This window comes from Equus caballus, chromosome 16 (genome assembly GCF_041296265.1).
Source record: "Equus caballus isolate H_3958 breed thoroughbred chromosome 16, TB-T2T, whole genome shotgun sequence".
Taxonomy (NCBI): domain Eukaryota; kingdom Metazoa; phylum Chordata; class Mammalia; order Perissodactyla; family Equidae; genus Equus; species Equus caballus.
In genome coordinates this window covers 38,164,437-38,178,769 of record NC_091699.1, presented here as the reverse complement: position 1 = coordinate 38,178,769, position 14,333 = coordinate 38,164,437, and the positions used below count along the sequence as shown (strand labels likewise).

General features: G+C 47.4%; 1 protein-coding gene across 6 annotated transcripts in view; it reads left to right on the top strand.

Annotated features, from left to right (window-relative positions):
* The window catches only part of PTPRG (protein tyrosine phosphatase receptor type G), a 675,839-nt gene that overhangs the window by 592,133 nt on the left and 69,373 nt on the right, over nt 1–14,333 (top strand). For 4 of the 6 annotated variants that reach the window (XM_023621202.2, XM_023621200.2, XM_070238720.1 and 1 more), the window contains exon 13: nt 3,380–3,512. In XM_023621202.2, the coding sequence (XP_023476970.1) occupies nt 3,380–3,512 (133 nt within the window). The remainder of the gene's footprint in view (nt 1–3,379; nt 3,513–14,333) is intronic. The other 2 variants (XM_070238719.1, XM_023621201.2) reach the window with 1 other exon arrangement.

Here is a 14,333-nt window from a genome sequence, read left to right as displayed (position 1 = left end):
TCCTGAGGGCAGTGAGGAATTCCTCAGGACCGTGACAGGAGCAGTGTTCATGTGGTCGTGTGGAGATGGAATTAAATTCCAGGCTCCTGGTACCATGAAGACAAAGCAATACTGTGAATTTGAAGTCAACTTTTATCATGCCCCACATGGAAATCCAGGAACACTGATATTTTTTCCTGATTTTTATGTAAAAGACCCGGGCAAATCCTACTGTTTGCCATTAGTCAAGGTCGAAGTCAAACTGCTGTCGGAACAATTTCCTTAGGTCTCTCATTCACACTGCAGGTTGTTGCCAACCTGGGACCTCCTCCACAGAAAGTGCCACTTGGGGACTGTCCACTGTGGGATTTCAGATGGGGTTGACTCCCCTTCCCCCGCCCCACCCCCCAAAAAAAATTCTCAGCAATCACCGTGAAACCTTAGAGAAAGAGCTCAGTCCTGGAACAGCCTCGCCCAGCCCCAGGCTGGCTGTGACTTTGAGCCCCTCACCCTCTGCAGAACTTCATTCTCTCCTCGACCATAAGGAGTGCCTATTGGCGCTTCACAGTCTTTTCTGAGTCCTGGAGCTCTCTGAGAATCTGATGAAAACTTCGAACCCTCACCTTGTGGGAGAGGAGGGAGAGTCAGACATAATCATCACCAACATGTGGGATTTCAGGGACAATGTAATATGCCATTGACCCTCACAACTAGACCGTCACTCTTAAGGCCCAGAGATTCTGGAGTGGCCACTGCTTCCTGGTTTTTGGATGGCAGAAATGCCGCAGAGCAGGTATTTCCAACGACTGTGTAGAGACACCTGCGTGAGGGACTGTTTTGGCCAAGGCTCGTTTTCAGAGGTTTCGGGTGAGTAGGACCTGGAGTTTGCATTCTGCCTCCTCCCCCACCTGCCTACCACGTAGTAGCTCAGGCAGGAATCCTTTTCTGTGAGGCAGCAGGGAGAGAAAGAGGACAAGACATTGGGAGTTCCTCCAGTACGCAGCGCCTCCCAGGGGGATACCGAGTTCACTGGACGCGTCGTCTATATGTCAACCCTCCTCCTGAATTTCCATAAACAGGACCTTCCGGTCTTTGTGATGCTCCCACTATCAGCCAGATAATTGCCTAGCTGGGCTGCCTCCTGCTGGAGCCCTGCAAAATCATTCTCATTTGCAACTCTGGTTCCTCTGGCCAGTCGCCAGAGCTTTGCCATTAAGGCATTATGTCGGGGGAGAGATTGCACATCTGATCCTCGTCTGCTTTGGCTTACAGCCTTGCAGTAGTTTCCACTGCCCTTGGGACTAAAACCAGTTCCCTTAATTCAGCCTACAAAGCCCGGGCTGGTGTGGGCTCTGACTCTCCAGCTTGGTCCCCGCCGCCTCATTTCACACCCCCACCACTTTAGTGCTCTGTGTCCGGAACACACTTCTTCCCCTGCGCTTGGCCTGGCTAACTCCCCTTGATCCTTCAGGTCTCACGCTAATGTCTCCCTCCAGAAGCCCTGGGCTAGGGCAGCTGTTCCCCTGCACCCCTGCGCTTCCCCTGGCCTCACGTTCATTTTGTTGTAATTACTTGTTCGTAGGTCTGCCTCTCCCTCTCTAAATGACTCCTACCCCACGGGCATAGGGTTGTTCCTGTCTGATGTTCTGCTGCGTCCCCATCCCCTGGCACTATGCCTGGCACACAGTAGGGCCTTGGCAGATAGCTCTCTAATGAAAAGTTGTGGAGCAAAGGATGGAGAGAAATGGGCTGGCACCGTTAGGGAGGCACTTTATAAACCAGGAAGGGCTCAGTTGTGTTTTTTAATCAGTATATTCCTCACCTGTTTGCTTCTGCCTTCTTACCTGTGAGATGAGCATCAACCTGGCCTTGCCTGTTTCACAGGCCTATGCGTGAAACAAAGGAAGGGGGATCAAGGTCAACTACATGAGAGAAACCCGGTGAAAAGCACGGTCACACACTTCTTCATGACTCAGGAGCCTTGCCTCTTTAAAAATCTGCTCCCAAGGCCAGTTAATTCTTTGCTGCTCAGCCCACTTTCTCTCCCTTGGAAACCCAGCCTGATTAGCCCTGCGTTTAGTCCGTCCTGCAGAGGGGCACTCGGGCTCGCTGAAGGCTGGCCTTGTTTTTGCAGAGCAGGAGGAATCCTTGCTGAGCACAAGGCAGCCTGCAGCCAGCTGTGGATTTTTCAAGGGGGTTCTCCCTGCAGTCACAGTTAACCTTTGCTTCCTCGCCACCTGCCTCCCATGATTGCCTCTGTGCACTTGTGCTCTTCCCAGCCCCACAGCGCGCCTGAGCTTCATTTGGGCCATCTAGAGATTTCCCGGCATCTACCCCACTGTACAAGGGGGAATAAGTTCTCCTCTGAGGCTCCAGGAGACCTGTGACGATCCTCGGGGCCTGAGAGAGACAGAGGAAGGAGCTGCTCGGGTAAGAGGTCTTGGTTGAGCAGAGAGAAGCCGGATCCGGTTCACAGACTTTCCCTGTTAACCCCTTGACTGGCTGCTGTGTAGAGGCCGACGTGTGCTGGGAGCAGAGTGAGGCATGGCTGCCTGTCTTTGGTTGTCTGAGAGCTTTTGGAAGGATGGGCAGGTGGGGACATAATGGGATCAAAGGAAAAGCTGTAGAACCAAATTTGAGGGAAAACAGGATTTCCGGGAATCTAGGTGGTGGGAGCTGATGGGCAGAAGTATCTGGTTGCTCCTGCTGGGATGCGGTGATGTTCCATCTAGGGGCTGGTTGAGATTCCAGGGCCTGAGCACCATTGCCCCAGCTTGAGTCCCCCCCTTACCCTTAGCCAGGAGACTGGAGAGCCCCACATTTGGACAATTGTCCCACCGTGACTGTCTGTTGGGGAGAAGTGGTTTCCCACGGCAGAATTGGAGTGCACTTACGAGAGGAAGGAGTAATGGATGCTACCCTTGTGGTCACAGCCAGTTATCTTAGTAAAATCCATCGTGCCATCCTCTCGCCCTGGCACTAGCGAACCCTAGAGGCCCCCCTACCTCCTGCAGAGGCGAGTGTGGTGCTCCTGTAGACTTAAGCACATTTCTTCAGTGTGTCCAGAGGCCGCTCTGGGTCTATAATGTTCCTAGAACGAGGCTGGATGTTTGTCTTTTGCACAGCTCTCTTTAAAAACCTCTTGAACTCTACCTGCAAATCCATCCCACTGGTGATTATAGAATGCAGCCTGAAGAAAAGTCCCCGTTTGGGTTGGGACTCGGTAGGAGATGGTGCAGGCTGAAGATTGCCCTTCCTGTCACAGGGTGTCCCAGAGCGGGCAGCCCAGTTCTCCGGAAAGTACCTAAAAGCAGAGCAGAACTCTGCATCACACTCTGGCTCCCTGGCTCCCCCTCGCCACTAACCTCTGTCCTCTAACTGGCGTGGTTTCTCTTTGCAGCAGAAAAGAACACCTCTGGAATGATAAGCCGCCCTTCTCCAGGGAGGATGGAGTGGATCATCCCTCTGATTGTGGTATCAGCCTTGACCTTCGTGTGCCTCATCCTTCTCATTGCTGTGCTAGTTTACTGGAGGTGAGTAAGCTGGACGGAGGGCTCCTACAGAGGGGTGTGGGGGCGGGTTCTGCTGTCAGCTCGCTGCCTTGGGAGGGGGCCAGCCCATAGGGAGGGGAAGCCCATGGCCTCTTCATTCAGAAAGTTAAGGCAGCTGAGTGTTTCTAGTGTCACTACCTGGGACACCCACTTGTACCCAGAAGAAGCCAGTGGGCTGAGCCGCTGCTGAGCTCAAGGCACTTATGAGGAGCTGCAGGGGTTTAACAGCAAAGAGACTTCTGCTTGGGAACCAGGGAAATCCAGGTTCAAACCCCAGCCCTGCTGCTTGCTAGATTCAAGTCTCATTTCCACTTGGAGCTTTAGTTTCTAAACCTGCAGAATGAGTTAAGAAGTTTCATAGCATTTCCAGTTTCTCTGAGATGGTGCTTCAGTTTGTTGTACCCACATAATACCTCCTCTTTACCTTAAGGTTTTTTTCATAGCCCTTTGCTGAAAATGGGGTGATAGGAAAACATTTAGCGTATTGTGTGGCATTTAAAACAAGTAAGATGAAAATGGCTGCCTGTAAGCCATCCCTATATTATCATTGTCCTTGAACTGGTTCTCCCTGCCTCCCGTGGGAAGTCTGCCTGCAGCTTCTGCTTGCAAGTCCTGGGTTTTCTCAGCAGTTGAACTGAGAGGGGCAGGCTGGCCCCCTCAGTTGGCCTGGCTGCTTTCACCTCTCAGACTAACGTAGGGGGCTTCTGCCTTTTATCTGGCAAGCTTCGTCAGTGATGAACGGGTGTCCTATTTCCATCCCTGCCTCCCTTCTTTCCATTCATTCAGTTAATTTTGAGCCCCTGTTGGGTGCCAGACACTCTTCTAGGTGCTGGTGATGCAAAAGTGAGCAAATTAGACCAAAATTCTTGCTCTCGTGGAGCTTAGATTTTGGTGGGGGAGACAGGCAATACACAAGGCACGTAAGTAAAATATATAATGCCTAAGATGGTGTTAAGTGTGTCATGGAGAAAACTAAATCTGGAAAGGGAGGGGCATGCTAGGGCTTAGGTGTGAGTGTTGAGAGTGGCTAAGGAAGGCCTAACTGACAAATGATATTTGAACAAAGACCTAAAGGAGGAGGGAGTCAAATTGGCTCCATCTAGGGCAAGTTCCAAGCAGAGGTAACAGCACATGCAAAGGCCCTGAGGCAGGAACATGCCTGGCATGTTCTAGGAACAGCTATGAGGTCAGTGTGGCTAGAGCAGGTATATGAGCCAGAGTGATAGGAGAGAGTGTCAGGAAGAAACAGGGTAGAGGGGAGTCAGGTCATGTACAGCCTTGTGGGCCATTGTAAACACATTGCCTTTTACTCTAAGTAGGGTTTGGTACAGAAGAGTGTTGTGAGGTGACTTTAGGATTACTTGGCTGCTGTGTTACAAAGAGACTGAAGAGGAACAGGGGCAGAGGCAGAGAGACCAGCGGGAGACTACAGAACTAGCCCAAGAAGGACGTGATGGTGGCTCAGATGAGGGTTGCAGAGCAGGTGGTGGGAATCAATTGGATATACATACAGTTTGAAGGTGGGATCACCAGAATCTGCTGACAGATAGGTGGGCGTCCTTGGATCTCTTCTCAATTGAATGGAACAAGGGAGTAAGGAAGGGGTCATCTCCGCTTCCCCAGGCGTCTAACGGTAACTATAGCACTAGTGCTACAGACCAGATAGATTATGAATTACATTGTGTTTTGGGGTGAGCCTAGGAACACTAGACTCACCTCCATGTCATCCCTTCTCCAGAACAAAGTGGTTTGTGAACACATAGTTGTCTGAAGCTCATAGTAAACTGGAGGCTGCCTAATGTGGGTTTAATTGAGCCCCTAGTAGTGACAAAAGGTCTGCATAGCCGTGTCTTGGCTCTGCTCAGGGCTGCGTGGTTTTAGTTGCAGACTCCCCACGCAGGAGCAGAGAGGGCCCACAGCTGCTCCAGGCCGCAGGATCCTAGCTTGGCAGCCCCCGTGTGAAAAAGTTCCTGTTCCAAGCAGTTCTAGCAAAAACCTCAGGATTGTTTCTGATTGACCCATCTCAGTCCTCTGCCCACCCAAGAATGGATTACTGTGACCAAGGAAGATTGTGGACCATGTGGCCAAGCAGACATGGGTACCAGCCAGGGCAGAGGGTGCGTGTTGACTGCAGGCTGCTTGTAGGAAGGGGCTGTGTCATGTAGTAAAGAGAGCTTTAAGATCCTCCCATTCAAAATGTATTTTCCCATTAGAAAATGACAACTGTTTATACTTTTGAAAAACTCAGTGAGTGCAAATGAAAAATATGTATTGAATATATTAATATTTCATGTTTAAAATATATAATGTTATATATGTATATATGTACAGTATGTATATATGTTGAGAGTTTGATTTAAAGGAACCAGAGCTTTAAACTTCATCCAGTAAACTCTGCCTGTGAACTTCTACAAAACTTCTAATGCCAGTACACAAAAGTGAGTGTGAAGGAGAAAATTCTTACAGAGCAAGGAAAGTAAAATTGAATTAGTGTGAGGACGGATGAGTTGGCTAAGCATGAGAACAGCCTAGAGGGGACAAGGACCTTGTTTCTATCCCAACTTTTTTTTTTATTATTCATATGAAAAGAGGAGGCACTGGGGAGCTCACACAGAAAATTGGTAAATTCAGAAGAGATGCGTATTTCCCAAGGCGATGCAGTTTCGAGGCTGGGACAACAGTGCTTCTCTTCCGCCTTTTGAGGCACAATGAGAGCAGATGATTGGCAAACAGACTTGACATAAGTGGAGCATTGAGGCAGATCAAAACCTTCTGGATTGTTTCCTCGGGTGGCAGGCCTGGCAACCGGGCTTCAAACCAGCTCGCTGTGGTGCCAGTTTCTATAGCCAGGGACTGACCCTTTGCAGCTATTGTTCTGGTTTCGGAGTGTGTTCACTTAGAGTTGCTTTCACTGCAATTTAATGGGTTTGTGAAATAGTAGAAAATGAAACCCGAGGTCTCTGAATTCGCTGTCTCCCCTGGCATCCCATTGTACGGGGATGTTAGTGCTTGCTGATGTCCTTTCTTAGTACCAGGCACTTTGCCAAGCACTTGGGTGACACATCTCACATGATTCTTGCAATAGATCTGTATGGTAGGTACTATTACTGTCCCCATGTTATTTTATTATTATTTTTTTTTGAGGAAGATTAGCCCTAAGCTAACTATTGCCAGTCCTCCTCCTTTTGCTGAGGAAGCCTGGCCCTGAGCTAACATCCGTGCCCATCTTCCTCTACTTTATATGTGGGACGCCTACCACAGCATGGCGTGCCAAGTGGTGCCATGTCCACACCTGGGATCCGAACCGGCGAACCCCGGACGACCGAGAAGCGGAACGTGCAAACTTAACCGCTGCGCCACCAGGCCGGTCCCACTATCCCCATCTTAAAAGCAAGCTACAGAAGCTTATGGAGGTCAAGTGACTTGTCCAGAGCCCTGCAGTAAATGGTGGACCCTGGCTTTGAACACAGGACATTTTCACTCTAGAATTCATAATGTTATTTTACCACCAAGATGTATGTCTCACACCTACGTACTGTGAAGGATGAGCATGACTGATGTCCAGCTAAGTCAAATGGAGTAGGGATCAGTGGGCTTATTGTGCCAATGCCTTGCAGTTTGACCAGAGAAGGAAAAGAGAAGCAATATTTGTTGAATGCCTACTGAGGGCTGAGCACTGTGCAATATTCTCATCCACTATGTTGGTCAGAACCATTTCTGTCGTAGCTGACAAAAATCTACTTTAAACTTCCTTAAGCACAAGCAGGAAAAAAAAAGTTTGATTCATGGAACTGAAAAGCTCAGGAGCATTAGGCCCAGCTGGATTCGGAAGATGGAACCAGGACAACAGGACTCAGCTTGTTTTGTGTGTCTCTGTGTTCTCACTCAGGCTCTGGGATCTGCTCTCTCTGTAAGGTCTTTTCTCTTAGGCAGGCCCTCTGGCTGTTTCCACATGGTGCCCTCTGGCCCATGTTACATTTACTTACCCTTGTAAGTAAGGGAAAGGGAATTTCTCTTCTCTAACAGTTCCAGTTAAGTCCCAAGATGGTGTCTCGTAGGACTGACTCAGGTCATTTGTCCATCCCCAGAGACTTCTGGTGGGCAGAGAGATTGAAGACTCTTGTCAGGTCTGAGTCTTAATATTTAACCCTGGGGCACATAAGAGAGGTCACTGCCATCAAAAATATATGCACTGAAGCTAGACAAGGGGTGGTTTCCCAAAGGCCCAGAAAGGTGACTGGATGCAGGTATGAGGCAGACAGAAGTGGCCAGTGTCACCTCCGAAAGAAGCTAGGAAATTAGAATCAGGAGGGGATTTCCACTAAGAAAAGGGAATTCAGGCATGGATAGCAGGGGAAATGCACATGTGAACAGTGGGAAAGAAACGAGGCAGGCATGTGAGCTCAGCGTGGCCAGCCTCAGGTTCTCAGTGAGGACTCTGGCGTCATGCATGCATGTGCCATGGACTGGAAAAATGGGGGCCACTTTCAATCCCATCCCGTCTGCAGGATTATTAGAGAGTGCATACAGCAGTTTAGCAGTGTTCTGTTATTTAAGAAATTATAAAGCTATTTCTACTAGTGCATGGGCAGTGGACCCACCTGCAGCTTCCTATTAGTCATGCAGTGAGTATGGAGTGCCTGCCACACATGGGCTGGGCCTGATGATTCAGGGGTGATGCCTTTCCCTCAAAGTCCTTGTGGTCCAACTGGAGAGGCATACGAGTAAATATAATAGAGTTTGGAGGAGTAAGTCTGAGTTGCTATGGCAGCACATAGACAGGGCTTCAACCAGGCCTGGGAAGGGGGCTGGGGTGGGGTCAGGGAAAGTTCCCTAGAGGAGCTGACGCCCAAGCTGGGTCTTGAAGCACAAACAACCATAAGCCAGTGAAGAGGGTGTGGAGGCATGGAGCTGGAGAGAGAGAACTGGGCCTGTTATAAAGCAGGTACCTGTGGTTCAGTGTTGCTGGAACAAAGGATGAGGGCAGCAGGAGCCAGATGATGAAGGCCATGGATGCCACATGAAGGGATGTGTGCCTTAGCCTGAGCATGATGGAAAGGCATGAAGGAGCCGTGGCTGCAGGAGGGCAAGATGAGAATGAGGCAGGACTGTGCGGTGGTGAAGTAGGAGTGTGGGCCGAGAGTCAGACAGCCTGGATCTGGAGCCAGGCTCCACCACTCACACACCACCTGTGTCACCTTAGAGCGTGTGTTCTTAACGGGCACAATCATTCCCAAAGGGGGGTATCGGTTCTTGGGAGGTGAAACAACTTACTCTTTTTGTGTATAAAGCACAGGTATGCATATAGTACATACACAGATATGCAATTTGTTTTAAAATTTCATTGGGAGGGGGCAATTAAGGAAAAAAATGTCTATAAAGGCCCCTTAGGGGAGGTGCCATTGAAAAAAAGGTAGAGAAACACTGCATTACACAAGACTCCGCCACTACCTTCGCTTTCCTCGTCTGCAAAATAGAGTTAAGAAACGTGCCATTGGGTTCACGTGAGATTAAGTGTGAGCTACGGGAACTTCTTAGCCCAGTGCCTGGGACACGTGACTATGCGGTGGGCGTTGTCATATTATCCCTGACTGTGGGGAAAAATGCAAATTTAATTCTGAACCCTATGTGCCTAAAAGGCATTGTTCTTTAACAAAGAAAATCAGATCTGCAGATCTAAATGAAGGTTATACCTTAAATGTAATCACAGGACAACCAGAAGGACCTACAACGAGAATATACAACTATATACTGAGGGCTTTGAGGAGCAGAAGGAAACAAAAAAAAGAAGATTGGCAACAGATGTTAACTCAGGTGCCAGTCTTTAAGAAAAAAAGAAATGTACTCACATTGTGTAGCTGTACACAATTTCCAATTATGTGTCCATTGCTTAAAACATTGCTTGAAAATAACTTGTGGAATTTCCTTCTAGAGTTCATTCTTTTGAACAATCTCAGTTGTGCAAAGTATTTATCCTAGAAATAGCTAAAAGTCATCTGTTTGGAGCTAAATATAGTATAAATGTAGGTGAACCAACTGAAGCAGAACCACTTTGGGCCAAAAAAGGAAAGGGTGACTATGAAGTTAATGAAATTGGTTTGGGTGGTGCTCCTAATGGGCTTAAAGGCAATTCCAGAGGAGCACATCCCTAAGTAACTAGGTTAAAGACGTGGCCCACCCAACCTGCCCCCACCTGCCCCCACCTCCCTCCCAAACAACATTGAAGCCCAGTGGTCAGCTTCATTAGCTCGGATTGGCTGTATCACAGTCAGCTTCACTAGCGGCTGCAGCTGACACCCCTCAGCACCCCAGTGGCCTCACAACACAAAGTTTATTTCGGTGAAGTCTGACAGGGTTGGGCACCCCTCTCCGTGCACGGCTCCTCTTTCTGGAACATTGTCTCTCCCAAGTTGCTGCAGCAGTGATGGAAAAATGGAGGAGGCACCCAGCTCTCCACCGCATGGCTAGGAAGTGTAACCCTTCACTCCCATTCACTCCGCATTGACCAGCAATGGTCACACCGCCGCAAGGATACAAGATAAGTTGGGGAGCCCATGAGTACTCGCTGAGCACTGCCAGAAGTGTCCTTAAATATTTAGAGCCATTGGCGTCATTGGGTTGAGAAAGTGTTTCCTGAAAGGGACAACTTTGGAAGCCAATCATTAATCTCATTACTTCACCTTTGGCCAAAACTAAAAAATACAGATAGAGACCTCATATTTTTTGTCAACTGAAAGATACAGAGAGGCCCACTGGGGACTATTTAAGCAGGATTTTTTCAGGCAGCAACATGGATTTGTGAAGAGAAATTTATTTAAAAATACTTTTAGCTGAGACGTTATAGGTAGGATGCTACATTTCTCTCTCAAATGCTCCTTGCAAAGGTCAGCCTTGAAGAGAATTAGGAACAAAATCCATAACAATGCAGAAGTTGCTGGGAAGCTAGGAAGAATTCCATGCAAAGTAGTTTTGGACAAGGTTCAGGGTTGTGGGGCAGCTAATAAAGATAAAATCAACGAAAATCAACTAATAGTTAGAGCTTGCCTCCTTGTGCAAATGGCGCCCTGTGTGTGCCTTGGAAATATTGCCATCCGTATCAACCATGCGATGGTTCAGAGCTGTAATCGTTTCTATTGAAATGAAGGAGAAGAAATCAATTCCCTAGTATCTGAAGTGTGCCATTTTGGCCTGACTACTCAAAATGGTAACAAAATGCACCTTTTGAATAACTACAGTCAGTGCATTCCGAGAGCTCCATATCCCCTGCCTTACCCAGACAAGCTGTTTATATGGCACTAATGTGCTGACATTCCTCAAAAGAACTGGAGCATTGGAAGAGCACAGCTGCTGCCACTCAGAGAGGAGAGGAAATTTTTTGGAAGGTTTCTTTTTGATTTGCATAATTTGGGGTAGATGCTGGGAGAAGAGCTATGTGCAGGGTGTCCAGTTGGTGTGCTAGGGCATGCAACTTGTTTATTTATTAACTTGCTCCGTAGAATAGCTTAGCTACTGTGAGCCAGACATTAGCATCCACTTAGAATTGTGAGTATAGGAAAGATATTTTTAATTTGTCTTTTTCTGTAATCTTGAGGAAAATTGCTTTAAAGGTAGCTATTCTCTCTCTGATGAACAGTCTCACCCCTGAAATGGCTTCATGTATGTTAAGGCCCATGTCGCCAAGAATCTCTTCTTGAATATTCATCATACCAGACATGTGCTAAACGGATTATATCCCCTCCTAGTCAGCTTATAAATCCTAGGAATTATTATATCCATTTTGCAGATCAGAAAACTGAGGCTTGGTAAGATCAGGTGACATGCCCAAGTCACACTGTTAATCTTTCCTGGATCCTGGATTTGAACCCGGACAATTTGACTTTATAACTCACCGTCTTAACCATTACATTATTTTGCCTAGGTGAGGAGTCACATGCCTGGAAGCACTTCCTTCCTTCCTTCCATAGCTTCTCTTTATAGTGCATGTTCTTATGTGTGGAAAAGATCCTATGGTTTGGATTTGCCAAAATCATGTGGAAGAAAACTTTAGAGGACCAGCTAGATTTTCAGGTGTTCTAGAAGCTGAATAGATTTTGATGTTGAATAATAAAACCTATTTGTTCTTAGTTCCAGCTAATCAGTGCCATATTACCTTTATGACAAACTGAGCATCTTATTGACCATAATTCTAGCTTAGAAGGGAAGTTTCTGGAAGCACAGAGCAGCATTACTTCTCAGGTGCAGATAGGGCTGAGCTAACTAAACTAACTACATGGACTTGGGAAGAGAAAACTGGAAACTCTAATGTGAACTGTAACATCTGACCCAGGTTTGTTAAAGTTTGATATGAGAAGGATTTCATGCTCTGATGTGAGAGATTCATGTCCCTCTTCAGCACATGACCAAACCATGTTTAAATTCTGTGGTAAATTACTTACCACTAATTTAACCTCATAGGCAGACAGAAGAAAGGTCTCTCTTTTACTGCCAACTTTAGACTTTCAGAAATTTTGCCATGTGCAGGTGCCTTCTCATTAAGAATGCTGTTCATGAAAACAAGTGAGTTTTGTTGACATTGCAATGGTTTTTCTTCCTGGATGTTCATTGGGAGGTAGTGTAACAGATATGAAGGGATGCATGCCACAAATGTGTGGGGGCTTGTGTTAGCATAACGGAGGCTCCGGCAAACAGCAGGTGCATGTGAAAGTCAAGTGTGGGCATGTGGTAACACCGCTCTGTTGCTCGTGGAATGACTGGCCACATGTGCCCCAGTGGAACGCGATCCCTCCTGTATTCCCACCGTAGCAACAATGACACTCAGAGCTGCTGCAAGCACCAAACCCTGGTGCGCACGCTCCGCCCATCTGCTCTAGCAGCTGACACTTCCAAGTTCACTCGCTGATAACTGGATTTGGTTTAGCTGTTTGCCCCTCTCCAGCAGAGCCACAAAGGACGGGTGCAATAGAAATGATTTCTCCCATGTGTGTGACTGGGAACAGATAACAAAGGAGAAACACCACTAATAACAACAACCCATAATGGTTGGATTAATACAAGGCAAACATTACAGCATATATTCCTCATAGCAGCCACGTGGTTAGCCAAAGTGTCAGGCACTACTTTTCTTCTTCTCTAGGGAGGAGACAGCCCAGGATCACATAGTTAGTATGTTTTTGGAGGTACTCACACTTAGGGTTTGGTTTTGTTGACCTAAGACCCTTTATAGCTGGCCCATCTATTCCTGCCTTTGTTGGTTCAAAGACATTTCTTTTTCTCTTTTTTTCTTTCTTTCTTTTTCTTTGCTGAGGAAGATTTGCTCTGAGCTAACATCTACTGCCTATCTTCCTCTCTTTTTTTTCTTTTTTTTTTTTTTGTATGTGAGCCACCACCACAGCATGGCCACTAACAGTGAGTAGTGTAGGTCCACGCTGGGAACCAAACCCAAGCCGACTAAGCACAGCGCACTGAACTTAATCACTGGGCCACTGGAGCTGACCCCAAAGACATTTCTTAAGCATCTAGTTTGTGCCAGGCATTGGGGATTCAGCAAGGAGACATAGCTTTTAGGTTAATGGAGGAGATGAGCAGGTAAACAAAGGTTATCCTAAATAGAGGTCAGATCTGGTGACCTCCAGATCTGTTTTATATAGCTGACATACTATTTTTAAAAATCAGAATTATTTTGAGACTAGGAAGATTTTATTTAAAATCTAGCTGTCTGGGTTCTCATGATAAATAGGGAGATCTGGCAGCATTGTTCTCGGATTCTCTCATTCCCTTGTGGCATTGGTGGGCTGGACAGAGCTACCCTCCCCCAGCCCTCTAGTCTGCCAGTCCCTGCTTCCCCGAGGTTCCTTGACTGGCCCCTGCGGAGGCTAAAGGTGCATCACCACTGTAGTGGTGATGAAGGGAGACTGTGCTCTGGGAGGGACTTGACCTTCACCAGAGTGGGATGGGAGGGACACAGAGTCAGGGAAGGCTTCCTGGAGGAGGAGATGTTTGGCTGTGATTTTCACAGAAAAGAGACAAAGGACAAATGCCTGGGGCAGAGATCACTGTGTCAGAGCTGACCGAGAAGCACTCGGTCATTGCATGGTCTGTACCACCAGAGGGAAAACGCCCTCAAACTGCCCTTCCTCTATGCAAAATCAAGTCCGCTTTTATGAGTAGGATCAGATTCTTTTCCAGGAGATCCGGCGTGTATAAAGGCTCTGGGTCTGTCAAGCTGCTCTTGTGTGGCTCGCGTGTGGGAGGGAATGAAAATCAAAAGATAGGTTTGTATACAACTTTTCTCAAGTCTAGGAAAATCCAAGCTTCCAAATCACAATTTTTGGATGTATGTGTGATCACCTTTATCTTTTCTGCAAACAGACCACTCCTGGGACGACAAGTATTCCAGGCATCATTTTTTCTTTTAAAACTGATGACTGCCCATGTCACTCATTTCTTTCTGGAACCTGTATCTGTGGCCATATTTCAAGAATTTCTCTTTTTAATCATTAGGAATAAGTTTTACAATTCAGCTCTTCAAAGCCTGACAATGTGTCAAGCCAGAGGAGAAAGCTAAAGCAGAGTTCATGATGCCAAGACATGGCTTGCCTCAGAGGGTTTGAGTTTCTGATGACACTGCGGTGTTAAACTGTCTTGCTCTGAGATGCTAAAAGGCATGGGGGTGGGGAGCCTTTGGAGGTCCCCAGCTGTTCCTGGAGGTGGGCGCCTTTTTTTCCTCTCTCCCTGTAGCTGTGTGCAGCAAGATCTGGGTCACGTGGTGGCTAATGCTGCCGATCCCAGGCAACTTTTTGCTCA